Source organism: Pteropus medius, unplaced genomic scaffold (assembly GCF_902729225.1).
Source record: "Pteropus medius unplaced genomic scaffold, Ma_sr-lr_union100, whole genome shotgun sequence".
Taxonomy (NCBI): Eukaryota; Metazoa; Chordata; class Mammalia; order Chiroptera; family Pteropodidae; genus Pteropus; species Pteropus medius.
In genome coordinates this window covers 903,050-915,989 of record NW_024343159.1, presented here as the reverse complement: position 1 = coordinate 915,989, position 12,940 = coordinate 903,050, and the positions used below count along the sequence as shown (strand labels likewise).

The 12,940-nt window shown below is 63.6% G+C and overlaps 1 protein-coding gene across 1 annotated transcript; it reads right to left on the bottom strand.

Annotated features, from left to right (window-relative positions):
- Positions 1 to 2,727: 2,727 nt before the first annotated feature.
- SH2D2A (SH2 domain containing 2A) lies at positions 2,728 to 9,870 on the bottom strand. Its single transcript, XM_039867259.1, is given in 9 exon segments — positions 2,728 to 3,786; positions 5,111 to 5,307; positions 5,310 to 5,409; positions 5,510 to 5,659; positions 7,153 to 7,321; positions 7,542 to 7,631; positions 8,271 to 8,455; positions 9,019 to 9,176; positions 9,700 to 9,870. Coding segments are annotated over 9 exon segments (1,251 nt in total). The 5' UTR covers positions 9,734 to 9,870; the 3' UTR covers positions 2,728 to 3,618.
- Between the last annotated feature and the right edge of the window lie 3,070 nt (positions 9,871 to 12,940).

The following is a 12,940-nucleotide window of genomic DNA, read 5'->3' as shown; positions in this document are numbered from 1 at the left end:
CGCTTATCTGAAATCTGACCTACTTCGGGTTGGAGCCAGACAGGGCTGCTGTGTCCCACTGGGACACTCGGCTGTAGTTGTCCAAGACAGTGCATCCAGCTGGCCTTCAGCAGGGAGCGTCAGCCTGTCCCTGCAGCCCTGCGGAGTCCGCTGTCCTCTCCTGTGTCCACGGTGCTGCAGGGCGGTGCTGCCCATCCCCAGGGGCTGCTGTCCTGGGACTCAGCTCTCCTGGGGGCCGGGTCGTGATGCAGGGCCGGGCGGCAGGGTAGTGGGGAGCGGGCAGGGTGGTGGGGAGCGGACAGGGTGAGGCCACGTATTTTTAAGGCCTTTTTTGCCTCTCACCTTTCGTTCTCTGCAAGTAATCTTAAGGCACTTTTTTTTTAAAGCCATTTTTTAGTTCTACCGAAGATGACGTTTTATTTAGTGAGTGGATTTTCTTGGTCACCGAAAGATATTGACAGGGTTGAAAGTGGACAGACTTCGCCTGGGAGGGCCTCCTGGAGTCGGGCGATGAACAGGAGAAGGTGGGCGGGAGCGAGGGAGACAGGGGTACGGAATGGCACTTGGCTAAATTTGGCAGGTGGCAACAGCCAGGGACAGAGGGAGAAAGGGGCGAAGGCCAGGGTCAGAAAAGGGTCCAGACGGGGCGGGGCTGGCCCAGCTCCAGTGCAGCCTCACCCAGACTGGACGGCGATGCCGCAGCAGCGGGGGGGCAGGGGTCCGCCTTGGAAACTGCAGAGCCGAGCGTCGGGGAGGCGTCCAGCTCCGAGCCCACAGCGCCCGGTCCGGGACTGGGGACAGGCCGGCCAGTCCTCTCCCAGCTGGACCGCGCTTGCTGCCCAAGAGACCACGTCTGTTGAGGGTGGTCGAAGTCCTGTGGGGCCTGCCCCTGCCCCTCTGCGCCTGGCTTTCTCTCAGGTAGAGTCAGGTGTCCCAAGGCTAGTACAGGTCACGGAGGGTGCTCCGTGACAAGTGGGTTCACGGGCTGATGTGCTGGGGTCCTGGACTTGGTCGCTGTCCACTCCCTGCCCCAAGCCAGCTGCAGGGCACCTCGCCGAGACCGCTGCCTCCGCTGGGGGAGCGGGGAAGGACTGGGCCTGCAGCAGGGGCTGGCACTGGCGGGAGGCCGGGCCCCACGGCCAGGCCTTACTGCGTCAGCCCTGCCCTGACGAGGCAGGGGTGATGGGATGACCGTGGATCTGTTGGGACACCCCCCATCCTCCCCACCCCAGGCTCTCCAGTGGCGCGAGCAACCTGCTTAGCATGGTGGCTCCTTTTGGGGTACAAGTCGCCTTCTCCATCCCAGGGTCTCGCCGCAGCCCCAGTTAGCGAGCGGGCTGGTGCGGGGGGCCCGGGGCGGTGGTGTATGGAGGGGAGGCTCCACTAGCTCCGTCTTCAGGGCCGGCTGCTGCTGGAGCCCTCAGGAAGATGGAGACTATACCCTTCTCTTGGGGGGCTGTGTCATAAGGGGAGCCCTGGATTGGGGTGACAAGGTTCGGCCGGCCCCAACTGCTGCCAGCTCCTTGGCACCTCCTCTCTAGAGCTCAGTTTTCACTGTGGCTGAACCACAGTGGCAGTCACAAGTGGCGGTCTGAAGTCCCTCCTGGTCCCAACTGTCCCTCTGCTGACTTCACTCGGACGGGCTCGCCCGTCTGCAGTAGCCTGTGTGCCGTGAGGAGGCGGCACCTCCGTCTCAAGGGCATGTGGGCACAGTGCTCGGAGAAGAGGTCTCCCGGGCAAAGGGCACAGGGCCACGACCAGAGCTCAGGGCTCCTGATGCCACCGTCCGAGTCCCCTCCCCGCCCTTTTAAGGGAGTCCACCCCCAGCTGCGTGGAGCTCAGGGAGGCAGAGGCTCTCGTCCTCCGCCCCAGGGGTCACTAGGTAGTTCTCCCCTCCCTAGCTGCCCCTCCGGTTATATCCTGAGGTCCAAGGAAGCCCTGCTCCTCTCCCCCACCCCTCCCCATGCCCAGGACTTCCTACAGACAGCAGGAAGTGGAACCCCAGCTCTGTTGACCTAAGCCGATGAGCACTGGAGTATGGAAAGGAGGGGATTCACCAGCCACCCCGCTCGGTGGCAGCGCCCAGGCCTAGGGGCCCTAGTTTCAGGAAAGGGTCTGTGGGGTTTCCGTGCCTCTGGCAGGAGAGGGGACCCTCACGGGCACTGACTGCCTTGAACAGGCTCACAGGACACCTGGGCCTGAGCGGCCTCGGGCTGGGGAGGGGCGGTCTCTGTTCGGAGCCCTTAGCACAGTGGGGTGGACCCAGCCCAGCCATGAAGATCCCCCAGTCTGAGGTGAAGTAAGACCAGGGCAGACCCTTCCAGTGGGGTGGGGTGGGGCTCTGCAGGGGGCTGGAATGGGGAGGGGGGTCCTGACAAAGGCGAAGGCCCACTGCCTGGGCCTGGCCCGGGAAACGGGGAGTCTTGGAGCCGCTGCAGGGTGTCCCCCCCAGTCCCGTGCTTGGCAAGGGGTCCCTCCCACCACTTCTTTCTCTACCCCTTTCCTGGCTTCCCCGGGAGATGCGGCCGCCCTTCCATCCCTGGCTCCCTGGCTAGACCGGCCCAGTTAGGGAGGGAACACGTCTTGGGGTCTCCCGGTCCCCAGCCCACAGATCGGTGACCTTGTGCCTGTGTCTCACCTCCCAGACTCCTCTCCCCATCACTGCAGTGGTCCAACCACCTGCCTTGCACAATATGAGAGAGACGGAGGCAGGAGGAGCTGGATCCCTGTGGGCGCGGAGGTTGGCGATGATTTATTAACCAGACAAGAATCAACAAATTTCTAACATCTGTTCTCGCCGAACCGCTCCTCAGACGACAGCAGCATTGCAGCGGGCCCAGCCCCGGGGCTTGGAGGGCCTGGGGAGTCAGACCCCAGGAGAGGCTGGGCCGCGGGAGGCCGCTGGGCCCTCCCAGCCCCCTCCTCAGAGGGGTGCCAGCCCCTGAGGACTCCGGGAGGGAACCGGGGCTGTGCCCCTAATAGGGAGTGGGCCCTCATTTGCCCCTCTGACCTCCAGGCTTCTTGGTGGGGACAGAGGAACAGGGCTGAGCTGGGACCTGGAGGAAGGGAACCCGCACCCAGGTCCCCTGTGGCAGAACTCTGGAACGCGGCAGACTTCCTGTCCAGGACGTTGCTGACTTCCCCCTGCAGGAGACTTCGTGGGTGTGGGGTCGGGAACAGAGCACTACACCAGGGGCTCAGGAGGCCCGGCCCAAGTCCTTGACCTTGGCCAAGTCCTCTCCCTCCGGCTTTGTTTCCTGGTCTGCACAGCGGGGGGCTTGGACTTGATCCGGAAGGGCGAGGCGGCCCCTCTTCCTGCCCTCCCCCACAGAGACATCACCCATCAGTCACACGCTCTTTCTGCTGAGTTCAGAAGTGACCTTAACGTCCTTTCCAGTGCAGTGCCCTGGGCAGCCACGACCAATGGATCATGGATCGGAGCTGACATTCAAGGTGACACTTTTCTTCCATCTTTGCAATTGATGACGGCTGAGGTCCCTTCCAGCTCTGATCACCTCCACTTTGTTCCGTCCAGATTTCCTGGGAAGGGCACCTGGGTGTGTGTGCAGGTGTCCACGCCTGCTGCCCCAGGTTATCACCCCAACTTGGACTCCCCGGCTACTGAGGCGGCCCCAGGGGGAGCCACGCCTGTCCCCTGTCCTGAAGCACCTGTCTAGAAAAGTTGTGAGGGAGGGTGTGCCCCCAGCGAGGCAGGGGCTGGTGGGGCACAGGAGGGGCGTGTCCGGCCACCGAGTTCTCGGAATGCAGGTGCTGGCCACCCGGACTCTGCAGAGAGAAGGACAGTCTTAGGTCACTTCCTCTCCCCTCTGCCTCTCAGGCCTGCCTGCATCCTTAAGGGCCAAGACATCTGGTCTCTGCAGGTGCTGGCCTGCACCTTCACTCAGCAAGCACTTCCTGGGCACCTGGCCTGTGCCAGGCATTGCACTGGGTGCTCTGGAAACATGAGTAGAACAGCCCCTGCCCTCAGGGGCTCCTACTCTGCCGGCAAGGGGAACAGGCATCCCAGGTGCCCAGGGCCTGGCGGGTGCATGTAAAGCAGCGGGCCGCCCCCGTGGCCGGGCGAAGGGCAAGCCAGTCCTGAAGGACGATTAGAAGGTTGCCCGGCAGTGGGGGTCCCTGCAGGCAGAGGGCCTGGCGTGTGCGGACCCCAGGAGGCCCGGGCCCACTTGGTATGTGTGCGGGAATCGAGCAGTTCCGGGGAGGACGGGCGGGAAGGCTGAGGCTGTCCCCCCCCCACACACACACACTCCGAGGACAGAGCCTCGCGGGCCAGGCAGCTGTTAGAGCACTGGGGGCCGGAAGTGACAAGGCTGGAGGTTCGAGGTCAGTTAAGCAGCTCTGGAAAGGGTCCTGAAGAGAGGACGCGGATTAAAGCGGGAGAGAAAAATCGTGTGAGAGGCTGGGCAGAAATCAGTGGCTCATAGGGGAGTGGGGTGAAGGGGAGAGATGTGGGGAGCCGAGATTCTGCTCTGGAGGTGGGTGCTGGGAGTGGGGAACTCGGAGGGGGAGGAGAGTGGAGAAAAGGAGGCAGTGTCTGCTGTGTTAGGGTTGGGGAGATGCTGGGGAGCTGAGAAGCCTGGAGAAAGTCAGGATAAAGACATGGACCAGGACATCAACTCTAGGACTGCAGCAACAGATGAGAGGTGTGGGTGAGTGAAAAGCAAGGGCTGAGGGGAGCAGGGAGCGGAGGGCAGAGAGGAGGGTGGGGAGGGGCCGAGGGGCGATTCGAACACATTCTATGAGATGAGGACTTGCTCCGCCAGGAGGGGGCAGTGGAGGGAAGGCAGAGGGAGGGGGCGGGCCGGAAGGAGGGGCGTGAGGTGCCCCGCCCCTGAGCTCATCTGAGATGGTGCAAGGACCCCCAAACCTCTTCCTCAGGCCAGGAGGGCCGAGAGAGCTTAGCCTGGAGGAGGGGGTGGGGATGGCCGAGGGTGCTCGGATGCGGCAGCCTGGACCCTCACTGCGTCCCATCCCACCTCAGACCGCTGACCTTCACCCTGCCGCAGGCGTCCAACCAGAATGCCTCTGCCTCCCCAGTGTAGCCTCCAGGAAGCCTGGAGGGCTAGCTTCTCCCCGAACCCCCACCTACCTGGCTTCCTGAGACAGGCCTGGACCTGCACTTCCGGAGCACGGGGTGCCCGCGGATGCCGGGCCAGCCCTCACCCCCCGACGGCACCTCCACCTCCACCTCCACCTCCGCGTAAATGTTGCTGGCGGCTTCCCCGGGGCTGCCCCGGCCCATGGCATAGAAGGCTATGGGCTCGTCGGGCTCCTGGTAGATGGGGAGGCAGGGGGCGGGGGGCCGGGTCGCCAAGCGCTCGTGTAGTGTCGTCGCGGGGGCTGCGGCTTCGCCCGCGCGGGGGGCTTGGGCCTGGGCGGCTGCGGGGGCTGGGGGAGAAGGCGGGCGGAGGAGAGTGGGTCGGAGGCGCGAGGCCAGCCCGAGGCGCCCCCTGCAGGCCCGCCCTCCTCGAGGCCCCTCCTGCTGTACCTCCTTCGGCTCGCCCGCCCCCTCCTTCTGCGTGGGGGCTGCAGGCTGCTCCTTTTTGAGGATTGGGCTATACTCGGGGGGTGGCTCCTGGCTCTTGCTTCCAGAGTCTGAGTCTTCAGTCTTCAGGGAAAGTCCTGTGGGCTCAGGTTTCTGCTGGGAAAGGAGGAGGCCTGAGGGACGGCGAGGCGCGGGAGGGCGGGCGGTGGGAGACGGGGCCTGCCCTCCCGGAGGACCAGATAACCCGGCCCGGCTGGCAGGGGCACAAGACTTTGGCCTGCACTGGGTACCCTGGGTCGGGAAGAGCAATGGAGACGGGAAAGAGACCAGGGGCTGGGAAGCTCTGGTCACGGGCAGTATCTAGAGGGAAACTCAATGGCATCTGGGGCACAGGGCCAGGCTGGTCTCCATTCGCCCCTGCGGTTGCAACAATGCAGCAAGGCTTGAGAAATCTTTAGCTCAGAATCAGATCCCAAATCCATGAGTCTATAGGGTCCCCGCCCTTCGCCCCTCCGACGTCGTCTCCCTGTCCAGCCTGCTGGCTTCCTCGCCGCCCTCGCCCTCCAAACACGTCAGCACCCCCCGCCTCAGGGCCTTTGCACCAGCTGTTCCTGCTGCCGGGGACGCTTTTCCTCTAGTCCGCGAGGCTCCCTGCCTTGCTTCATTCAGGTCTCCATTCAAATGCCCCTTTACCAAAGCAGGCTTCTCTGCCGTCTCTATGTAAAATAGCCCCAAACCTGTCACTCCGCGTCACTGCTTGGTTTTTGTCCTTAGCACTTACTTGCCATTAGTGAACCTATTATCATCTGTTTGTCACCTATGTTATGTGTCCATTGTCTCCGTGAAAGGGATATTGGGGTCGTTTTTGTTCACTGCTGTTGTCCCAGCGCCTGGAGCAGTGCCTGGCACGAACTTCCCCAGGGAGGCGCCGCCTGACACAGCTCCAGGTGGCCCGAGTGGCGCCCTACCTGTTCCTCATGCCCTTACCCTTCATTCCCTTCGTGTGTCTGTCTTTGCTGCTGGTGGGGGAGCTCGGTGGCTTTGGGACCCGACCATCTTGTCCATGGCCTGTGTCCAGGGCCTGCCAGCATCTGGTACACGCGGTACTCAGCAACTATCTCTTAACTTAACCCTTCTCCCATTTAGAAAAAGAAGCTCTCTGCCAGCGTTAATCTATTATCACACGTAGATGAATGCTCCATTTTCTAGAACTGACATTTTCAGCAGTTGAGAATGACTATATTTTGTAATATTGCTCTGGGAAAATAATAACAAAAGTGAGATAGTTCGTGGCACACTTTGGGGGTGAGGTGAGGTTAGGACTGTCATCTGCGAGCTATCTCAGGGTAAACACTGCCGGGGAGTATTCTCGGGGCAAACAGGAAATGGGTTGAAAAACAAATGACCCAGTTCCTTTCGGTACACTTTCAGCCCCTCCGGTCTCTGTGGCTGGGCTGGTCTCTCGAGGACCCCTGTGCCCCAGAAGGCATCTTTCCGGAAGGGCTTGCCACAGAGACCCGTGTGCGAGGGAGGCGGGGCCGGCAGTCAGTCCCACGAGAAAGCATCCGGAGCCGGGATCCGCGGCCTGGGCTCTGACTGAGAAGGTCGGAGCCTGGGTCCCAGGTCAGGGTGGGGGCCCGGCGTACCTGGCGGGCGAGGGGCTGGCTGAGCGTCTCCCCGTAGGGGCCGAGTGGGCATGCCGTGTAGTGCTGCAGCAGGTCCTGCAGCCGTGCGTGGGTGCTGTCCTCGCCCAGCACCACGTGGCTCCCGTCCCTGAGCTGGGCCAGCAGGAAGTGGCGACAGCAAGTCTGGCTTCTAGAGGGTACCGGTCAGGATGAGACCCCACTCCAGTCTCCCTGGCCAGGGCCAGGTGTCCCAGGAGTAGGGAGCAGGGGAGGATGGCTGAGGAAAAGCCAGGCTCCCGCACCTGGGGCCACACCCAGGTCCACACCCAGGTCCGCCCCTCCCACTGGCCCAAAGCCCCGCCTGCAAGTCACTGGGTACTGCCCCGTCCCTCATCCCCCTCTTCCCTCACCGGTAAGTCAGCACGAAGGTCACCACGCTCTCGCTGAACCGCACCAGGTAGCATCCCAGTGGCTGGGGCTCCAGCAGCCTTTCCGCTTCCCTGTAGGGGACGACGGAGAAGGGATGGACGCTGCTCTGACTCTTCCAGCCTGTCCTCCCTCCTGGATCTCACGGGGGACCCCCATCCCCAAAGAAGCAGGCCGAAATGGTTAGAGAAGGGGGAGGAGGGAGGACGTAGGTGCTGTTCTCGTGGAGGGGGCTCCCAGCCCTGCACCCGCCCCCAGGCTTCTCTGGGAATGGCAGCCTGGCGGGTGGCGACGGCACCAGGGCTGGTGAAAGGTGCCCGCAGTTGCAGGCTGGACAGAGGAGGCGAACCAAGGCACGGGAGAAGCAAGCTGAGGGCTGGAGAAGAGGAACTGCCGGGCGGAGGACAGAGCAGAGGGCTGGAGAGCCAGCGGTCAGGGTGCAGTGGGAGGCGCCTGCGGACGGGCGGGAACTGGAGGACCAGGGCCCTCAGCTGCAGGAGGTGGATTGAACCTAGAGGGTGAAGACCGGCACGGAGGGGTTGGGCTGGAGGTCTCCGGTGACCTCTCCCAGGAGAGAGGCCTTGGTGATCGAATGGCCTGGGAACGTCCAGGGGTCACAGCCTGGACCTGTAGCTTCAGTCTCCTCCTGCCTGGCCGGACACCGGGACTCGGCCCTGCCCGTCCCTCGGCCTGTGGCCTCCTCGGTGACTCACCTCCGGGTGATGAAGCCGTGGAACCAGGGAGGGGCCGCCCCGTGCTGCAGGAGCCCATGGGCCTGCGTCTTCTGGAACCAGGCCCGGGTCTCGGCCTGCAGCAACTGGCCACCTTCCCTCGGCACCTCCTCAGCCTGTCCGGCGTCCTCTGGCCTGGTGGCAGTCCCCAGGGCCGGGGGAGATGCCTGCTGAGGGGCAGAGTTCGAGGAGGAAAAGCAGCCATGACTCGCGGGCCACCCTCTCGTCCTCCTCGGCCCCATCCCAGTTGCCCATTTGGGGGTATAATTGCCCAGAAAGCCCTTCGGCTCCAACTGATTTGGTTTCTAAGGAATTCTCTCCCATTCCCCTGGACCCCGAGGGCCTTCCGTCCAATAGCATAAACGGGGTGAGGCCTTTCAGATACACAGAAAGTCCTCCGTGGCCTGAGGGGTGAGGGGAGAGGTGCGGGAGGTCACCCACGGCCAGGGGGACTGGGTGGGCGAGGGGGACGGAGGTGGGGATGTGCAGGCAGGCGTGGAGGCCTGCCTCCCTCCGGGACTCATGCACGGCACCCTGGCCGCCTGGGGCCAGCCTAGGCCCAGCCTGGGCCGCCCAGGGGCAGAGGAGCAGTAGTGGGCTGTTCGGCTCCTGGCCAAGGCACCTGCCAGCTCCATTCCAGCCCTCTGTGCCCCGGCCGCAGGTGGCCCCAGACCACCTGTGGGAGGGCGGGGAGCAGAGGAGGGTGCTGCATGCCCAGGTTCCCACTCACCGCAGTGACAGCCAGGGCTCTGGGGCCGGGCTGGGCCTCCTCAGCCTTCGGGGCCGGGGGTCTGGGCCCCGGAAGTAAGCTCAGGCCCGGGCAGCTCCTGCTCGTCAAGTCCGAGGGCTGGAAGGTGCTGAAGGTTGGGGCAGGGTCCCTGCGGCCCCCTGTTAGTGCAAAGAGGCCGGCCAGGGCTTCTCAGTGAGCCGCTGCCTCTCCCCACTGCCCACCCCACCCCCAGGCTGAGGGGCCCTGCGGCCCTCGGACCGGGGATCTGGGGGACAGGGATGTTGACGACCATAGGAGAAATGCAGGGGTGCGATTTCTCAGAGAGGGGGAGGCTGGAGCCAAGGCGGCCAGAGGGGCTCGCGGGGGAAGCAGCACCAGGAAAGGGAGCTGGGGTGTCAGAAGTCTAGCGGGGAGGCGGGTCTCCATGCAGGCCCCTCTCCTGCCCTGGGTCCTCTGCCTTCCCCCTCCCCCTAAAGCACAGGGCAGACCCTGTCACCTCTGTTCTCGGGGCCGAGTGGACCTGCAGCCCCACAGAAGGAGAAGGGGTTGTGGGTGCTCAGGCATCAGCCTTGCCTGCTCTGGCCTGGGGGGACCCCTCTCCCGGGAGTGGGAGTCCTGGCCTGAGAGAGGGCAGGGGCATGAGGGTCTTGTCCCCTGCGACACTCGTCAATGTCCACTCACCTGGGGGGCCTGTCCGGGCCAGGGGGAGCGCCATGGGGGCAGCGGAAGGGGCCCGGGAGCGGGCGTGGGTCTGTACACTCAGCAGCTCTCACCCGGCCCGGCAGGAAGTGTCGCCTCACCCGCAGCCCAGGCCCTGGCGGGGACCCACGTCATGGAAAGCCGTGAGACACTTGTCCCTCCCCCGGAAGCCAGGCTGAAGGTGGCGGTGGCGTGGTGGTGGCTTGCGTGTCACTCTGTGCGTTCAGACGGGCTTGCTGCTGCCGACCTCCATCTCACCTGATCCGTTCGCTCCAGACGGGGCCTCCCCCGCGCGTCCTCTCTGAGGAGTAGCGGTGGGCGTGACAGCCGCAGAAGGACAAGCCCTACAGGGTGCTCAGGCTTCAGGCTCCTGGGAGGTTTACACTCAGGATTTCACTCTCGGGACATGCGGGGACAGGAGGGGGCGGGGCTGTGGCAGGAAGCTCACTTTGGGGCCACATAAAATCTGAGACCCAGGGTAGGGAGGAGGGGACCTGGCTTCATCCTCCAGCAGATAACAGGGCTGGGCCAGGGCACAGCAGGCGGTCCTGGAGGGAGCGGGGTTCCCTCCGGCTGGGGGGCCGCTGGTGGCAGGGACATTGTCAGCCGCCGTTAATAACTCCGGTGCCCATGTATCAACCGCGCAGCGTGCCGTGTCTCCTGCTGCACCCGGGCACCAGCCCCAGCCTCCTCTCGTTCGATGCTCCCCAGTGAGAAGCGAACGCTACCCCGTTTCCAAGACAGGAACTGGCGCTGAGAGGACCACCTCGGCCAAGGTCCCCTGTCCCGGAAGTCGGTGGCCGAGCTGGACCTGGAACCCGGGTCTCTTACCAATCCCACCATGACCGAGGCCAGCGGCCCATGACCATGTGCCAGGACCCAGAGGGAAGGAGGCGGCTCTTGTCTTGAATCGTGGGGGCGGATGGACCTGCCACGGACAGTCCCTGTGGCGAGTCGGTGGTGTGGGCGGTGTCACCGGCGGTGCTATCCGCCGGCCTCGGAGGCCCCCGCTCTGGCCGGGGTGGTGCGTGGGGTCGGGCCGTCGAAGCGGGGACGGCCGTGCTGTGCGGGAACACGGGGAAAGGTGTGACTGCCTGTGCAGATGCGTGGACATGGCGCAGGGGACATCGGGCTGGGGCTGCCACCGTGCTTGGTCCCTGCAGCGGGCCCGGCCGGGCTGGATTACACGCTGCCTTGCACCCAGGGAGGAGCTTGGACCCCCGACACTCAGCCACTTCTGCACCGGCTCTGGGCAGGAGGACACTTTCCCCAGCAGCTGCCAGCCAACCACAGCCATACCCCAAGAGGGAGCTGCCCGCTCCCTCTTCCCCTCCTGAAAAACCGCTGCCTGAGCCTTGGTCCCAGCCCCCGGGGCTTGGGAAGGAGCCGGAGAGGTGCCTTGCACATCTTCCTCCCCACGCTCCTTGCTGGGCTGAGTGGGAGACTGGGCCCCGAGGGGCAGTCGCCGGCCCAGGATCAGCGCAGTTAGAGGGGGGGCTGGGCCTCCTGATCCGATGACGAAGCCGGTTCTTGAGCAGTCGCAACTCGGGGGCTCGACTCTGCCGTGGTTTTCTCTCTGGCACGGTCGCCGCCTTCGACCAGGCTCTGCCCCGTCTCTTCCCTCGCAACAACATCCCGCGAAGATGATGTGATTTTCACTCACTTTCAGGCGTCAAGAGTTCAGTCCAGTCCATTAAAAACTGCAGCCTGCGATCAGTATCTGACTTCAACTCCTTTCCCTCCGTCCCCCGCGGGGAGGGAATCAGAGTGTGTGGGGGATCTGCCCTGCTCCCCGACCTTCTGGGGCTGGGGCAGGACTGGGAGAAGAGGGGGCAGAGGGCCCCGTGTCTGTTGTCCGCTGCCGTGTGACGCGGTGCCGTCGGCTCAGCCGTTTAAAATGGCACATGTTTATTATGCGTGTCTGTGGGTGTCGTGGGTGAGGAGTCCGAGGCACAGCGTGGCCGGCTCCTCTGCCTGGGTTCTCCCTTCGTCTGCTCTGGGGGCCATCCAGGCCCTCACCCCCCTCGCCGCCCCGCCCTCGTAGGTAGTCATAGTGACCCCACCGATGGTCATCACCGGGCACGGAGGTACTAAGTGCGGGGAGACACCCCGCTCCTCGCCCCACCGTGCAGCGGCCTGAGCAGCTCCTCCTGGCCACACTCTCCCTTTGCCTGTCCACTGAACAAGCGACCCAAATGGAGGGCGGCAGTGGCCGCTCCCAGTCTGGTGGCCTTACGGTGGCACCTGGGAGAAGTCTTTCTCTGTGAACTCGGAACTCTAACCTGGAAGATGCCAAGGTCACAGTGGAGACAAGCGTAAAGTCACTGGACGTCACTGCACCGGGAGCCATTCCCAGTTCCAGCCCGGGACCCACACCGTGCGTTCTGGTGACGGGAGACTGTACGCCTTCGTCCCCCCGCTTCTGACGTGGAAACCCTGACCCCCCAAAGGATGGCATGAAAAGGCGAAGCCTCTGGGAGATAAGGGTGGACCATGAGGCTGGGAGGGTAGGCCTCTAGGGTGGGGTGAGTGTCCTTACAGGCAGTGGAAGAGAGCCAGCGCCCTGGCCCCCGCCCCCGTCGCGTGAGGGTGAATGATAACACGGCCATGTGCGAACTGGAACCAGCGTCCTGGCCAGACGCCCAGTCTGGGGGGCCTCGTCTTGGACTTTCAGCCATTAGAACTTGTCGGAACCAGCCGACGAAGTAATTGAGGGTACCTGAAAGGGGGAGCGTGGACTGAGGAAAAGAAAGAAGACAGACAGAATTGCAGGAGGGATCACAGATTCAAGCTGTGTCTGTGTCTGTGTCTGTGTCCCCGAGTTTATTTAAAACACACTACTTATAGCATCGCAATGAGAAAACAGCAGTCAAGACCCAAGGTCAGCCAAATTACTCATTCTACAAAACAATGAAGTTCTTACAACTCCCTTCTTGGAAAACACCGAGTGTTTAAAATAGTTTAGTGCCACTTATCTCAAAGCTCACCAAGTTAGCTCAGCTCCCAACAAGAACTGAGAGAAATAAGCGTTTGTTATTTAAGCCCCCGCCCACCCCATTCCCGTTGCAGCAGCCCAAGCTGACCCAGGACGGGACACAGCATCATAGCGCACGCGTGGGCTTAAGGCACTCGTCCTGGAGGGCAGAGCTCCAGCCCCATGAAGGGTCATTTCCCCAGACAGTGCCTGAGCCTTCGACAGGCCACTCTGTCACTCCATGCAGCC